At 37.9% G+C, this 16,555-nt stretch overlaps 1 protein-coding gene across 1 annotated transcript in view; it reads left to right on the forward strand.

Moving 5' to 3' along the window:
• LOC139133634 (cytochrome P450 1A1-like) overlaps nt 1–16,555 on the forward strand; it is a 122,002-nt gene that overhangs the window by 5,938 nt on the left and 99,509 nt on the right. Inside the window, exons 3-8 of the mRNA XM_070700383.1 lie at nt 6,170–6,355; nt 7,196–7,369; nt 7,917–8,010; nt 13,764–13,925; nt 15,675–15,883; nt 16,388–16,507. Of these exons, the coding sequence (XP_070556484.1) occupies nt 6,250–6,355; nt 7,196–7,369; nt 7,917–8,010; nt 13,764–13,925; nt 15,675–15,883; nt 16,388–16,507 (865 nt within the window). The 5' untranslated portion in view covers nt 6,170–6,249. The remainder of the gene's footprint in view (nt 1–6,169; nt 6,356–7,195; nt 7,370–7,916; nt 8,011–13,763; nt 13,926–15,674; nt 15,884–16,387; nt 16,508–16,555) is intronic.

A 16,555-nucleotide genomic window follows, 5' to 3' on the forward strand; every position in this document is an offset into this window, starting at 1 on the left:
AATATGTTTTGTATTTTAAAGTAACGCGCCTAAACATACAGATATCTCTGATATATGTCTGGTATATTGAAGTCACATGCCCGAAGGGCACGTTGTAAAATATGTCTAATTATTAAATCCGAAGGGCCCGCCAAAATGCAACTGAATGATAAAATTTGTGGCCGGCACGATGTATTCTAGGCAAGTGTGAGCCGGTGTCGAAATTGAAAACACACTTATCCCCCAATTGGACATTTCAAAAACATGGAGACTCCCCATCATCAAAGTCAAAAATCAGGGTGACCGCCCCAAGGCCGAAGAAACTGACCAGTCCCTTAGTCGATCTAACAAATGAATTATGAATGCCGTCGAGTTGGCTCAATCTGATTAAAATCAGATATAGAGTACGCGATGTCTATATTTACGTGGTATTTTTTTGCTGTCGCCTCTCACTAGGCGACAGCAAGAGAATAACTCGTAAGTATAGACATCGCCGTACTCTACATTTGATTTTAATCAGATCGCTCTTTGCTCTACCCTTTATCTGCAAAACGTCCACTTCTCAACTTGAATATTTGGTGAAAACAGTTCAATTTTGCATGATTTGCACACCTAATTATAAAATCTGTGAAAACATTATTGTATCGGTAGCGACACGTAAATCAAGGGATCATGAACTGTCAACACATTTTCACAACAAATGCAGAACAGAGAGAAATGAAACGTAATCAGAAGATCGCTATTTGTTAGCTGTGGAAATACAGCTATCTATGGCGAGGCAGGCTGCGTTTTTGCCGGGTCATCAATTTGTTAACCCCGGACAATGCAACGGTGTTGACCTTTTTATCACCCGCAAAAACGCAGCCTACCCCGGCCCCGTTACAGATGGCTGCTTTTCCAAAGCTAGCTTTTTGAATTCATGTTACAAGCAGTACTAAGATACATGACCTGGATAAACGAATAGGCACAAAGCGATCGACCTACGTAATCAGCCGTACAACCCAGTTTTACCAAGACAACTTGCCTCACTGTTCTGTCATTTTTACACTGGCAGGCAAATCATTTTTTCCGTACATGGTTTCCCTATAGAGACGGTAATGATAGTGTAGGCATATATCAAGAAATACTGCACAAAATTTCATGAAACTTTTCACAGATGACAATCTCAGAACATAATGATGATTCTGTGAGTGTCATGTCAATTATCTGCTTATTTGCATATTTAACGAACTTTTGTTAATAGTGATATTACTCTGAAATTCCTGCACCAAACTTGATGATACGTGCAACAAATATCGATCTGATATATATATATATATATATATATATATATATATATATATATATATATATATATATATATCTAATCATACTTAAAAGCATTGGGCTGTGTCAAGTTATGAAATAGATTATTTGCATATTTAATAAAGTTTTATGATTAGTCATATAACTCTGATATAACTGCACCAAATTTGATGAATTCTGCTGCAGATACTAATCTGATAGATATCTAATTGTGGTGTAAAGCATTTAGTTGTGTGGAGTTAATTAAGGGTTCATTTGCATATTTAACGAACTTTGCAATTATTGATATTACTCCAAAAGTATAGCATTACATTTTATGATCTGATCAATATTCAATTATACTGAGAAGCATTGGGCGTATCAAGTTAATAATTAGCTCATTTACATATTAAATAAAGTTTTGTAATTAGTGATTACTCTGACAGTACTGTGCGAAAGTTGATGAAACCTGCGACATATAATGATATAACAGATATCTGATGGTTCTTATTACACACCTCACAGGGGTGTCCATTACTTTGGTATGAATTGGGTGTATTGACAGGAATATTGAAAAACATAATACAATAAATCCTCGTCAGAGATAGTTACTCTGGCAGTAGACCGTATACACGTCTAGTCTTATCAGAAGTCTGTCTTCCACTCCGCGCCGTGTGCTCAATTGAACTGCTGTCAGAATATACACTGTCTGTCTTTATTCTTTGTTTTGATTAGTGATTAATCTGAGGTCTGCAAATTTTGCGTAACATCTCCTTGCTCGTCGTCGTTTGAGACAGGTCAAAGGTATAATTGATTTTCTCATCGTCGTTTGAGACAGGTCAAAGGTAAAATTGTTTTACACAATTTATAACAGTAAAAAAGTATGCAGTAATTCATGTCATACTGCATTATTTCATGCGTCCAGTAGTGTCTGATAAATGTCAATACATGTTGTGTCATCAGCAGTCAATTTCAATGCTTAATAAATAAATTTGTAATTTTGTCAAAGTCAAAATGTGTACAAGTCATTCATATAACACGTCATTCCTTCAATTCAGGAGTCACATTAGCACTCGTTGTTCTGTTGAGTAAATGCTAAAATTTTCTAGTCTATTCACCGGACATCAACACGTGAGCACATTTAGTTCATATCTGGTTATATGGAATGTTCTTGTTAGGAGATAAAGTCAAGACCAGGCCTTGGAAAAAATGCCACTAAACAGTTGTTACCTTGCTTTCCTATGCTGCATACTTTGTCGAATTTAAACAATTACAGGTCATCACAGTACTGTAAATTACCCATAATTCATTATGATTGTACCCTCGGAGATTCCACAGAGAAATCTACCAAATGTCCCATGTGCAGACAAATTCATAGACTAGTTGTAAAAATTCTGAAAATGTACTTCTAAGTACACCATTTTTCTCAATTCTCATTTTAAATGACTTGGAGAATAATGTATGATTGAGAGAGGAGATAGAATTTTTTGTAAATTTTGTCACTGATCGTGTCTTCAGCCATACAGAATTACTTGATGGAAAGTAGGGAGACTATTTGCACCTGTTTTTTTGGAACAATAGGATATTGATTTTTTCCAAAGGAAATGACAAAAGAAATTTCAATGCTAAGTTTTCTCAGAGGTTAGAGGATGACCCCTTCAGTTCGTTATAACTTTCTGCCTAACAAGTATGGCATTTGTAGTACGATACCCAAAGAATGTGACTTTTATGGTTGTTTAAAGGGTGAGTCCTGCCACATTTTGAGACTTTTTCGTTTGACTTGGGGCATATACTATAGTTCTGGTTGTCAATGAAATTGGTATTAATAAAACAAACATTTACACACAAACTGAAGCTTATTTGAGCGGTTTTTAGACGGTTGTATTATGTTATTTCGACGAAAACACGGGAAAAGTTGCACTTTTCGATTTCCATCATGGCGACATTTTCCGGAAATTGCCGAGCTCGCCCCGTTTTGGCGTAAGTACTGTGACGTCACTATAGAATGGGTGATGGTGACTTCGTGCATTGACTATGTGATAATTTCATGAGTGAGTGATAATTTCATGAGTGAAAGCAGTGCAACTGAGAATATCATCGTCACAGAAGATATGACAAAGCTGTTCAGAATTTACAGGCCTGCAAATTTTAACAGTCGGAACCTTAACTTAAACGAGAACAAAAGCGGAACTCTTGTTGACCGTCGCGTCAGTGACAAGCCCACCGTGACCACAGTCAAACACACCAGTGCACTACCGTACACACAACCGCAAGCTAACAAAATATAGATATGTCTGGAGTTGCCATCCCACCTTATTATTACTTCTCAACACAAATTGCCTCGTTCAAAATCTGTATATAAAAATTTGAATTACACCATGACGCTTGTAGATAAACGTAGTAGAGATCAAGTTGAAAATTGTCCACCGTTTAAACACACATCTTTCCTATCATTCAACAGCTGGAAGTGGAACAGGCTGAGGGTCATGTTAGCATAAACACTGAAGGTAGTATTCTCGCCGCAAAATCTTCAGTTTGGCGTTATAAAACCTCACATGAACATTGGCACTTTTAAAAATATGTGACCGTAAAGACATGTCTAGCCAAATTCTCGGGAAGAGATACATTAAAATTGACAATCTACATGATGTAAATATCGGGCACACTGGCACCCGAGGCCGGCGGCTCAGCCGGCCATTTCTGTGACGGAGTGATCAGCTACGCTTCCGCAGTTTTTTTCTTGATTAAGTGTCAGCGATATAAATCACAGTGTTCATTGTTTCATGACTGCGAAATTCTCAAAGAAGCTAAAATATTTTAGGGGAGACTTAGTCGAGCAGAAGGGAACAGATGACGACAACGCGACTGCTTCGTCAACAGTATAAACTTCTTTGCTACACGTTGTGTCACTGTTACTGGCAGCGCCGTGCTGTATTATACACAACCTATCGTTCAGTCTCGCAAAGAGTCAGTCAATCACTACGTAAACTTTTTAGGAATATAAAATTAGATATCTCCTAACGTTACTAATTATAGAGTCACACATGCATGGGATCTAGTACTTGTATTCATTTATTTATTTACAATCACTTTCGTAAAGCATCTGAATCGGCGATCAGTCTTGGGGGATGTAAACACGGCCATACTTCTCCGCGGCCCCCGCATCCTTGACATGTTTTGGGCAACCTGTCGCAGTCTTGCTGCTGTTCTCGCTCTTGTCCACAGTTGATGATGATACACGCGAAGCTTTCTGGTGACAATGGTCGTACTGGTACGGCATTGCGATTACATTATCGATGTAGTAACTCCAGGAATTGTAAAGTCTATCTTACCGTACATCTGGCTTCCGAACCGTGTTTATTCTAAGTCACGGCACTCGAAAATGTGCACCGCAGAAAACGCTTGTCTGAATGCCTCTTTTCCGACCCTTTCTTGTAATTTTGTCAAATGCGGCTAATACATCATCTTAAATGCAATAAACTGACAATGGCTGCAGTTACTTCAGTCACCAAAGGCGTAACTTCTCACCATGTTGAAGCCACAGCGGTAAGCATTCGCTATGGCCGAGGTGAACACACTCACTCGTACATTCTATTAGTTACGTCATTTCCGGTGGCAATGCCCGCGAATTCCGAAACGACCCGAATGGCAGCTAACTTCAAAGTCGCACAACATATTGCATTTTAATAATATTTAACCGCGTCGTTTCATTGGGTTGATGCATTTATTTGATAGAGTGGGAATGGCAAAATCATATAGCATAGCTCATTTTAAGCAAAATTAACTTTGAATTTATGCGGGACATACACTTTAATGGTTATTTGGAAACTTTCACTGAAATATCTAAACGTACTTTTTAGTTATTATGCATTCTTATGCTGCACATTATTGCTTATATCCAAAACTGAAAAAGTTATAAGAAAAGTAACCTAGGCTTCAAGGATACAAATCAAAGAGAATTGTGTGTACCACCCGTGCGCATTTGCATAAATGATCTCCGCAAAATTGAGGTCTTTCTACAGATTGCATCACGAGCACTCTCTAAATCACGAAGTAAGCTCTCCGACGGCAACAAAAGCAAAATGCGAAGCCCTGCGTATGTCAACTGTATGCAAATTATTTTACGCCTATACACTATCAATTAAGAACAAGATAACACCCATGTAGATCAAGATACTGTGATATAACTTGCCTACCACCAACGCTTTACTCTACTTTGTTATCCATGTAAGTCAACACAATTAAAGGCGGCGATTTTACAGGCACGTGGATCTACATAAGTATGTCAAGCCAATTGTTGCAAAATAAAAAAAAACGTGTTCTTAATTTTATGTCTGCGATGTAAAATTTCATGTTTGTGTTCTAAAAGCACATTTTATGTTCATATAACCATGATTGTTTTCTAGAATGTCATGTTTTTGTACTAATACTTTGTTATGTCCATGAAACCATTTCTTATATGTGTACATCTCATGCTTGATTTCATAAAGGACATTCGTGTTCATTGAACTATTGCATACGTCACCATGATACCGGCATACCCCTTATTACATTACAATTTCCTTCAGAATACATGGAAGTGCAGTCTATTTTTCAGGAATGCGATGGCGCCAGGCAGTCCCCAAGATGACCCCAATTGTTCTTAGTGAGGCAAAGTGAAACACATAAGTGAGATATGCTAAAGATAGACACGCTCTTTCTTCTGAAACACATAAGTCCAAACGTATGCATGAGATATGCACATTTTAGACCCACTAGTTCTTGCCTTACAGGCTAGTTAAATACCTCTTTTATAAAAAAAAATCAATATTTGTGTCGAAGACACTTTCCCCTGCGAATTTCACCGACTTGGCCTCCAGCCACGGGGCAAGCCAGAGTGATGCAATTCTTCTGTGCATTTTCACAGATTATTGAGCTAGCTTTAATAATGGTTATGTAACAGAGGGAACGATCCAGGCCTTTCTCAGTTGTCCAGTCAACGTTTTTATGGTCCTGGTAGCCTTTGTACTAATAGCTGCGTTATGGAGTATGCGTAGACCTGCTGGTCTTCCCCCAGGCCCAAGAGGTTTGCCGTTCATTGGAAACATACGCGGTAAGTTAAATCGTATGTTCTTGTACTACAAAATGCAACAGGCGAGTGTTATTCATATAAAACAGAAGAAAAATTATAGTGTCCGTAAAAAAAAGATCCTATTTGGGCTTTAGAAATACAGAGGTCATGTAATTAAAACGAACTTTGTCCTGCTGTGTCTCAACTAGCAAAATACTAGACAAGCCAGTATAGTAAATGAGTTAGTGCCTATGCAAAGGCACAAGAGGTCGTGATGTTCTGTCACTTTGACCAACTGAAACTTTTAATGAGTGAAAATAAAAAAACGCATATCTTACTGGTTACTTGCCACTTTCCCAACATTTTTTGTTTCATATAATTTTTAATAAACCTCCCGTGGTCTTCAATCTAATCTTAGTACTGGCAGATGAAGAATATTAATTATTAGAACATGTAATGGTCAATCGCTAAATTTGATAAATTTTGTGGAGCATGCTTTTGTATAAGTTATGTCAATTATGTGGAGTGAGAGCTTCGAATACAGGGAATTCATTAACGGTGAGCAGCACAGAAACTCTGAGTGTAATACTGACATTTACAAATGATTTACGAGTATTAACATACATTGCAGATTTCACTATCCGTCTACTAACTAAAAGAGTCGATAGATTACAACAAGCCGGTCCACATCTGCGAAGGATATCGTGTTCACTTTCTTTATTTCACTGGGCTAGTTGTACCCAGCTATGTGTTAGGTTTTACTGATCATATATTGTTTTCCAATGACCTGTTCATAAAAAGGCGGGAAACTCGCCTAACTTCCTTCATCGAAATAAAACGTAGCGGAAACTGTGTCAATTTTTGTCATCCATTTCGTTTCAGATCTTGCCCCGAATCCTGTATTGACAATTTCAGACTTCGCTAAGACATATGGTAATATTTTTACCCTTAAAATCGGAATGCAGTGGATTGTTGTGCTGAATAACATGGAGCTTGTTCGAGAAGCGCTCGTGGAAAAACAGGATGAATTTGCTGGAAGACCCTGGATGTATAGCTGTGAGCTAAAATTATTTATTCTGTGACAGGGTTAACCTCAATTGATATATGCACTGTAATTCTTGCATTAAAATTTGGCTGCCCGCATTGTATGACACTAATAAGAGCACGAATTTACCGGAAAATGCAACGTTATAGCTCTGCCCTAAAATTTTCATATAGCACAACTGGTATCGATTTGAAAACGTACCTTGAAAATCTTCGTCACACTCAAAACCCTTTTGAAAGTAGTGCGCTGGGATATTCTTAATTCCAAGGCAAGTACATATCATTAATACGGTTGTACACGTGAAAACATAATAAGATGCAACGTGCATAGACGTTTAACGGGTCGGGACTGTTCACGTTGGCATTAAAGTAGATGTATTGTTGTTAAATGTTGCCGAAACATCCCATAGTATATTGTTACTGGAGTATCTTTGACTTTACATATGAAAGTGGACTCGGTCGGTTAACTATCAAAATGACATAAACATTGCCATCGTCTAAGCATTTAAGCATTGGAAGGGTTATGATGAATGTTTTTGTCACTGTATATATTTTATAGTGGACGTATTGAGCGAGGGAGGACAAAATATTTCAAGTGGTTCTTTCACTAAGAAGTGGAAGGCTTTGCGTAAAATTGGATACCAAGCCGTCAGGTAAGCCCTATTTAAGAAAGTCAGGATAGCTGAGGACGCCAGGAAGACCATCATCTGTTTGCAAATACTTTTACTTTCAACACTTGAAGTATACTGAACAGGTCATAAAAGAATAAAGTTTGACCCCTTTCGGCTCGCGTGTGATTTCAGCATTATTATGGGTTTTTAAAAAAAATTCTCGTCGTAGCTTTTTCATTTACTTTTGTGTTTCATCAATAGTTTTCCTTCAGTATTCGTCATAATACATATTTGTCACAGGAATACTGTATTAATCACACCAGTCAGCAAATTAAATCGGCTTTACTCTGAGAAGATCATGATGATAACGGCTTACTTCTTTCATTTTCTGTAATTTATTGGTCTAAGTGCTTTAAAAGTTAAAAAGTTATACTTTTATGGTACTTTGGGAAGATTGTCACCATTTAGAATTTTATTGATTCAGGAAAGCCGTAAGGGTAATATGCCCATTGTAAAAGCGTTATAGAAATTACAGAATCCACAACGTTAACAGCAGTTTAATATCTAAAGGGGTGTTTCTGCGACTCGTGAAACCGTGCTTTTTATGTTTATTTATTAAATGACCTACTGAAAATTGTCGCACACGATACAATTACACCTAGCTTAAAGGTATGGAAATCGATCCCAGGGCCTAGGAGTGGCACATGTAAAACAGTGTGTATCTTTGCGTCAGAGGCGGAATAAACTATGAGTGTATCTATTTATCCAGGAAATCTTAATCCCGACTGCTATGTTTGTACGCATATAGAGCCAGCCAACGTTAGGGACACAAAAAACAACACGGGGAACAAACAGGCAGTGGCTTTGAACAAAATCAATGTACCCGGTACTTCACCGATATTCGTAGCTTGACGCATTTTGAACATAGCTCGTAACAAGGGACAGAGGAAAGCCAATGGAACTACGTGAATAACTATAACAGCCACTCATGTAGTTGGTGCACAGTGGAGATTTTTTGGATCAACAACTTTGACGGATGATGGACTGACCTTTCCCCCTGCAAGCAAATTATTATCTTACTCGATTCAGCACAAAATTTTCGTATTGACTGTTGACGCGGTGTTTACAGTTGTTACATGGTGGCAAATCCTAGTCGAATCGACGACTGCTGCGTAAACAGTCACTGAATAAACTGTGCACGCATTTACGACCACTGGATATTTTTACCGTTTTTAATCGAAAACCGTCCGTATACGCGTATGACGGTGACAAAAACAACACAAGGAATCTGGCATACATTGTTACAGAATTACTTTGACCAAAAAATTCACCTAAATTCCGAACGATGATCATACAGAACTCTGCAGGTTTCCGGACTAAACGACCCCAAACCGACCGGATCTCAGTCAACTGTACCGGGCTCGACGTCTACTCTGTCAGCGTCAACTCAAACTTTCATTCCAGACAACTTTACCCAACAAACTGGCAATATACTAAATTTACGTTGAAAAAAAATTCAAACTGTGTATCGTATTGAAAAAAATCTTACCGGGGCCACGGAGCAAATTAAAAAGCCAACAAACCCCAACAGAAACATTGGAATGGTCATAAGTGTGCAAGGTCGCTGTATTATATGTCAGGGTAAAATAATTCTAGCTTTTTCAGGACGGTACAAAAGGCGGGGCAGAATTAGACAAGATTACGACCAATGTGATACCGCCGATGGTACATAACGTACTGTTGATAGCAGGTAGCTCGGTGTCCATGATAAACACGATTCCTAATATACCACGGCTGTTGATTTGAACTGCCTCCGATCGAAAATTGTCAATACAAAGACATGATGTCAATAATTTTGCGAGATTATAAGTACCCGCTGTCTTCTCGCCAAATAGCTGTGATCAAGATCATTACGAGGTGCTTCTACATAGACTTGAATTTCGTTTTGGCATTACTGGCACAGCTTTGTCTTGGTTCCGGTCGTATTTGTTAAATCGTAATCAACACGTCAAGGTGGGCTCTTCAACATCGTCGAATTCATTCATGAAGTTTGGTGTCCCACAAGGTTCAGTGTTAGGACCAATCCTCTTTACCTTGTACACGGCTCCACTAGAAGATGTAATTATTGCTCACGATCTTGATTATATGATGTATGCGGATGATACGCAAATCTATGTTGTCTGTAACAATCCAAATGACGTGAAAGTCAATGCTGAGACATGTGTCGACGAAATTCGCGGATGGATGAAATGTAACTTGCTAGTTCTCAACGATAATAAGACAGAGGTCGTCCACTTCTCATCGCGCCTTAAATCAGATACTGTACCACTGACCAGCCTGAGAGTAGGTGAAATCAACATCATTCCTTCTCTCTCCGTTCGGAATTTAGGTGTTTCTCTCAGCAGTGATGGCTCCATGTCAAATCATATAAGTCAGATCTGCAGGAATGGTTATTTTTCATTATCTAGGATAAGCAAGATACGTAATTTACTGGATAAAGCAATCACAGAGAAATTAATCCACGCGTTTGTCACTTCCCGATTGGACTATTGTAATAGTCTCCTCTATAGTGTCCACAAAGATCAACTTGCACGTCTCCAATCAGTCCAAAACGCTGCAGCTCGCCTCGTTAGCCGTACACGTAGATTTTGTCACATCACTCCAGTTTTAACTGATCTGCATTGGCTTCCAATAGAGGCTCGCATTATATTTAAAGTGTTGCTACTTACCTTTAAAGTTGTTCATGGAATCGCACCACTTTACTTGAAAGAACTGACCGAAATGTATGTCCCATCCAGAGACCTGCGATCATCGAACTCCGTACGGTTAGTGCCACCACGAGGGAAGTTTAATAAAGCGTACGGTCAAAGAGCCTTTTCTGTGTGTGCACCTGATTTATGGAATTCTTTGCCGCATGAAATTCGTACTGCTCAAACTATTGACTGGTTTAAACGTGGTTTAAAGACACATCTTTTTACTAAGTACTATTCATAGGTCCATTTATGTTTTTACAGGGACTACTCAATTCTATATTTTATTCTATTGGAATCGGTTTTAACTGGACACTATATTTTATCTCATTTTTTAATTTTTAATTCATCATTTCATTTTTTAAGTCAATTCCGAGTTGTTTTACTATTTGATAACTTTGTCTATTTTTTTGTCCTTTATTGTATGTACAATGCACTGAGACGTATGTGTAGTGCGTTTGTTAAGAATTAAATAATAATAATAATAATAATATGATAGAAGCAATTGACCGCCGAACACCTGCTTGCTCTTCTTATACACAACGTGTAAAAATGGGTTATTCCTGCTGAGAAATACGACAGTAAATATTGCAATGTGAATTTCTTACTATCTTCCTCGCAATGGTTTCACATCTGTGTCTATTTTATCACGGTCACTGGACCATTTCTGACAATTTTTACTAACAAAGAATCAGTTCACACTCATCGTGGGAACACATTGCAAAGACGTTCACAAAATTTTCAACACATGAAAGATTACCGTAATCCCCGTTCCAAAGATGTAGGAAATGTATAATTGGCTGTTTATCATGAACAATCCCGAACTGCAGCCTTTAAATACAAAATGATTTTTCTTCTGAACAACAACTGTTCCCGACAACTTTACAATCGCACTCCGGTCATCACATGACGGTTGTAACCGTACATGTGCTGCCGCCAATGGAGAATCAAAAATTCAAAAGTCAAAAAGTATAGAAAAAAATATCAATATCCAAGCAATGTAAAACAGAGTAATTTTAATAGGGTCAATTTATTGTATATTATAAAAAATCTCCAGGCCACTCGGAACATCGTAAGATTATGATCTCACTCGTTCGAATACTACACTCACACGGTAGGGTAAAACTGGGAACTCAGATCGTTATATACTGCTTCCGCCAAGCGAATCCGCTTAGCTAAAGATGGTAAAATGAACATAATTATTATTGCTAGTCTCTGTAAATTTTGCCGACTATTCGTTAGTAGTTGTCGAATTTCTTGAGTTTGTCCGAAAACTATTTCAGTGAATGACGTAAGGTTCAAGACATGTGAGTGCGAACGCAATATCGATATCGGGAAAGCAAAATCAGTCACAGACAATCGAGGAAGAACATAAGAGTCTATTACATGTAATCTGCGAATTAAATGAATCCTAGGTTACTATGAAAGTAAAAAAGGTAATTTTGTGCCCTGGTTGGGAAAGAAAAATTGATCAAAAAACGTCAGATAATATTAGAGCAATTTAGTAAAACACAAGCTCAGAAAAACGTGTAGAGAAGAATGACATCATGGCGATCTTCAGACCTTTCATCATGTTTCAGTCTGAATGTCAACATTTGATGCTATAATCTATTTCAAGTGTCTCTTTTTGGTCAAATCCGACAGAGATGAGTCAATCGCGATTTAGTTTCATCGCCCCGACCCGACAGGAAATAATGCAGCTCATGGGCACCTGCATAATCGTGGCATGAACGTGGCATTGACCATGCATCGCCAGCAAACAACTTAGACGTCACGAGAGCATTCTTTTCGCACTCTGTGAGCGGTTGAGTGATTTGGGTAGGCAATTGGATTTGGATCGGACTCGAGTTGATTTCGGCCGAAAACAGTCAGAAAAGTAGTTGTTCGTGCTCCGTCTAAATTGGATCCACATGTTGCCGGTTTTGTCCATGGCAATCAGCAGAGACGTGGTGGGAGGCCGTATAACGCCGGGAACACACGGCATCGTACGCAGGGCTAGGCCACTATATACTTCCAAAAGAGATCTATCATAAAATATCGTACTGCAGGTCAACATACACATCACCCATTCATAGGCCTACAGGTACACAGATCAACAAACAAACAGGGAGAGGCAATCTGCTTGAAACCGATGAAGCAGTCCATTTGTGTTTGAACTCATCTGAGACTCGTGTTCAGTAACCGTTGGTCAAGTATTTTGCTCAGTTGTAAGAATCGTTTATTCATTGTTGACATCGTAATCGATCCGATGTACACATCAAATGTTTGATCGTTTGCACCTTTTCGCGTCCCCTCGTGATTGGCAGCTGTTTGAATGCTTTCATCTATTGTTCTGTGGACGCTTTGAACACAACATCGAAGCAGTTTTGGCATCAAAAATCAACTTAAAATGGAAAAAAATGAGAGAATTTCACCAATAAGATGATGCAACAAGTATTCACAAAACGTAATATGTTGGAACAGTGCTTTAATTTACACCATGGTTGTTGAAAGCTCCAGATTTTCGGGAGCATTCGTTGACGCTGTTACCAAACGCCACTCATATTGGATTATGAATGCCCAGGGAGATAGGGGGTATTTATAGGCTCCCCCTGCCTTTAAGTTGATTTAATTAGAAAACTGTTGTTATGAAACGTTTACCACAGTATGTTTTGAATTTAGCTTTAAACGAATGAGGTACATTTCTTGGTTTCCATAAATTTTCAATTCATGCTTGACTAAAACTTGCACACAGAATTATATTTCACACCGTCAAGGTGAGAGCAAATAATACGAATAAAGTTGGGATGAAAATCTGACAAATTTTGAAATCAATTAGAATTGACAAACTACTTACACGCCCTGTATCGTTATAAGTAGAAAGTAACGATGCAATAATTAGATCACTATAAATCGGTCAAGCACATAATGCTACTTCATGAATTCCCTTGAGTTCTACTAATCACCCGTTGGTGGATGAAGATTCCATTCCTTATGCGAAGGAAACAAAAACAGGCACATCAAATTAAATATATTTAATTAACTACAGCTTTTGTATTGTTTTAGGAATTTCGCCAGCGGATACACATTGGAAAAAATTGTGACAAAGGAGGCGTTTCCTCGTCTAAAGAAAGCTATTGTTGACAAGAATGGAGAGCCGTTCGATCCGGAATCAATACTGAAGTTGTGTGTTTGTAATGTGATGTCAAATATTTGCTTCGGTCACAAGTAAGTTTGTTTGCCTATTTAAATACACTCATCCATGATAAAATGACCAAGTTAGCGTCAGACGTAGTCTCATAAAGTTGTTGTTTGAAAGCCAGCAGTTTGATGTTTTGTCGTAAAATCCATATAGCTATATCTTGCATATCCACCGTACACGAAGCCACATACTTCATAGCTATAAATAATTATCCAATTTATTTTCAAACATAGGATTTTAACCTACAACGAACAATGTCAATTATGGATTTAGGTAAACTTTATACAATGTTGTAGCCTCAATTCACTATAACATAACCCGATATCTAGGGTAGTTTAGCTCTTAGCTGATCTGAACTACTCATAGATTTTGATTTCCAATAAGACGGGCGAGATTTTTCGGGCCATTCGTATGTTGAAAAGAAATGCAGGATAAATTTGCAAACTCTTTTTATGAAAGCTTGCACAGGCTTTAGGGCCGTCATGAAAAATGCGGCCAACGATTGATACCATTTCATTTTGTTGAACATTTTGATTACCTCAAACCTTCGATCATGTCAATTATCAATATATATAATATTATATATTTGCCATCGCGAATGAATGTTTTCTCTATAAAATCGACTGATTAACCAAGACACTTCCTTAGGACCTACAGCGTTAAGTTAGAGGCTCTGAACATATATTTGCACAGACTTTCAGCGCACACTAGATCGCGCCCCATCCCGGCGTTGGAAATTGCAGGAAAATTTGTCGTGGTAATGGTAATGGTCACAACTCGACTAATTGGATGCCAGAGTCACGAATATAAGATTCCATGATGCGGTAGGGCGCAAATACCGCGAAGTTTGCGAACGGGCAGTATTTTCCAACTTCCTACGCAGCGCTAGCATCCTTGTGCACACTTTGCAGTACCTTACATTATTGACATTAAAAAGGAGGAATAACGGTGTAATACCCTCAGCATTCAGATAATTATGTGAAGCTGTTTAAATAGTTGAAAGTCACCTTTGCTGTGTTTAAATCATTGCTCATCGCTGATTTACAAATGTTCTTCCCTTGGATATCACTTAAAATTTCTAAACCTAATTTTTTATCATTTCGTTGAAAAAAGACCACGAGCTCGCGAGTGCTCGAGTTCTGTCAGTGGAGTTTTGAAGCAAATGATCTTATGAAATCTGTGATTCTCAACTCAGCAGTCGGTAATAATTCTCATTTTGAGATAAATGCATTATTCTGGCCAAAATAGCATAGGGTGAAATCGAATGATAATAACTATTTTCACCGTTGAGAGCTTATTATTTTGAAATGTTAATGTACATGTAATCTTGAGAGCATGGAGTTGTTTTAAGACTTATTCTGATTTGCTCTGCTGATGACGTGGAATCAAATACATATTTTTGAAAGTCTTTCTTTGTGTCATTAAGACCATTAAGACACTTCATTCTATTGATGTTTCGTTAAGACACAGTTGTCTGCTGTTCATGTATTTATTGCGAAAACAAATATCTCAGACTTTTACATGCTATTGGAGAAATGAAACCAATTTAAGCCTTAGGATATCTTATTCTAAAGTTAATTTTAAAGCTTATTAAAGAATATTCTCTAATGGTCTCATAGAAATCATCGTGATTAGTATTGTAGCACCATTATTACTTGAAATTGATAGGGACTCATCTCCTTGAAGTCCGTGACATTCTCTTGACATTTATCATTGGGGAACAGTGGCATGTCTTACGTCTTCGTCATCTAGACATTTATCGTGTCCTTTTTCAGCTATGACTTTGATGACACAGAATTACAAAACATCATGCAGATCACTAAAGATGTGGAAGATGTCTTTGGAAATGGCACGCTGGCTGACTTTGAGCCAATATTTAAGTATATACCAACCAATGCCATTCGTCAGGTGAAGAAGGTTACCAAAACGTGGTTAACATTTTTCCAGTCAAAGATCGACGATCATAGGATGAATATACAAGAAGGTATGTAATAAATTACTAAACGTAGGAATATTGAAATGATCGCATAGTCAAAAATCATATGTGACAAGTATGAGATAGGAAGAATGAGCTGGAGTTTGCACTTATATGGTCTCGTTCGCAAAAAGTGAGTAGCTATGTTTAAATATCATGGAGATTCTGTACTCTCGTCAACGTAGTCATCAGGTTCCTCTGTTTCTAAGCTTCCTCTCGACACAATTTATTTTATATTCGTAATGATTCACACTGAAGTCTTCGTTCCATCATATACAAATAATATCTAACTTTTAACACTGCACTATAAAAATATTATTAATTTTAGCAACAAATACAAAAACAATCATCATCAACATTATCACTGCCATTATGCTCCTCCTCATGATGAAATCTTTTTTTTCAGAATTGGTCAGTTTGACAATCTGTTACTCCAACAAATGCTATCAGAACTTAGAATGATAATGTTCGATGTCAGTAATTTATGGTCACTTCAACTTTCTTCTCTGATAGGTAGCGTTTCTGATGTTGTTCATGATGTTTTGAAGTTCCAAGCAGAATTGAAAGGTAGAGACCAGGCGGATGCGTTGACAGACCTTCATGTACGACAAATAGTAGCCAATATCTTTGGAGGTAATTCATTCTTATTACGCGGTAGCATCAGTTTCATGGATGCAGCAG

The sequence above is a fragment of the Ptychodera flava genome, chromosome 5 (genome assembly GCF_041260155.1).
Source record: "Ptychodera flava strain L36383 chromosome 5, AS_Pfla_20210202, whole genome shotgun sequence".
Classification (NCBI taxonomy): domain Eukaryota; kingdom Metazoa; phylum Hemichordata; class Enteropneusta; family Ptychoderidae; genus Ptychodera; species Ptychodera flava.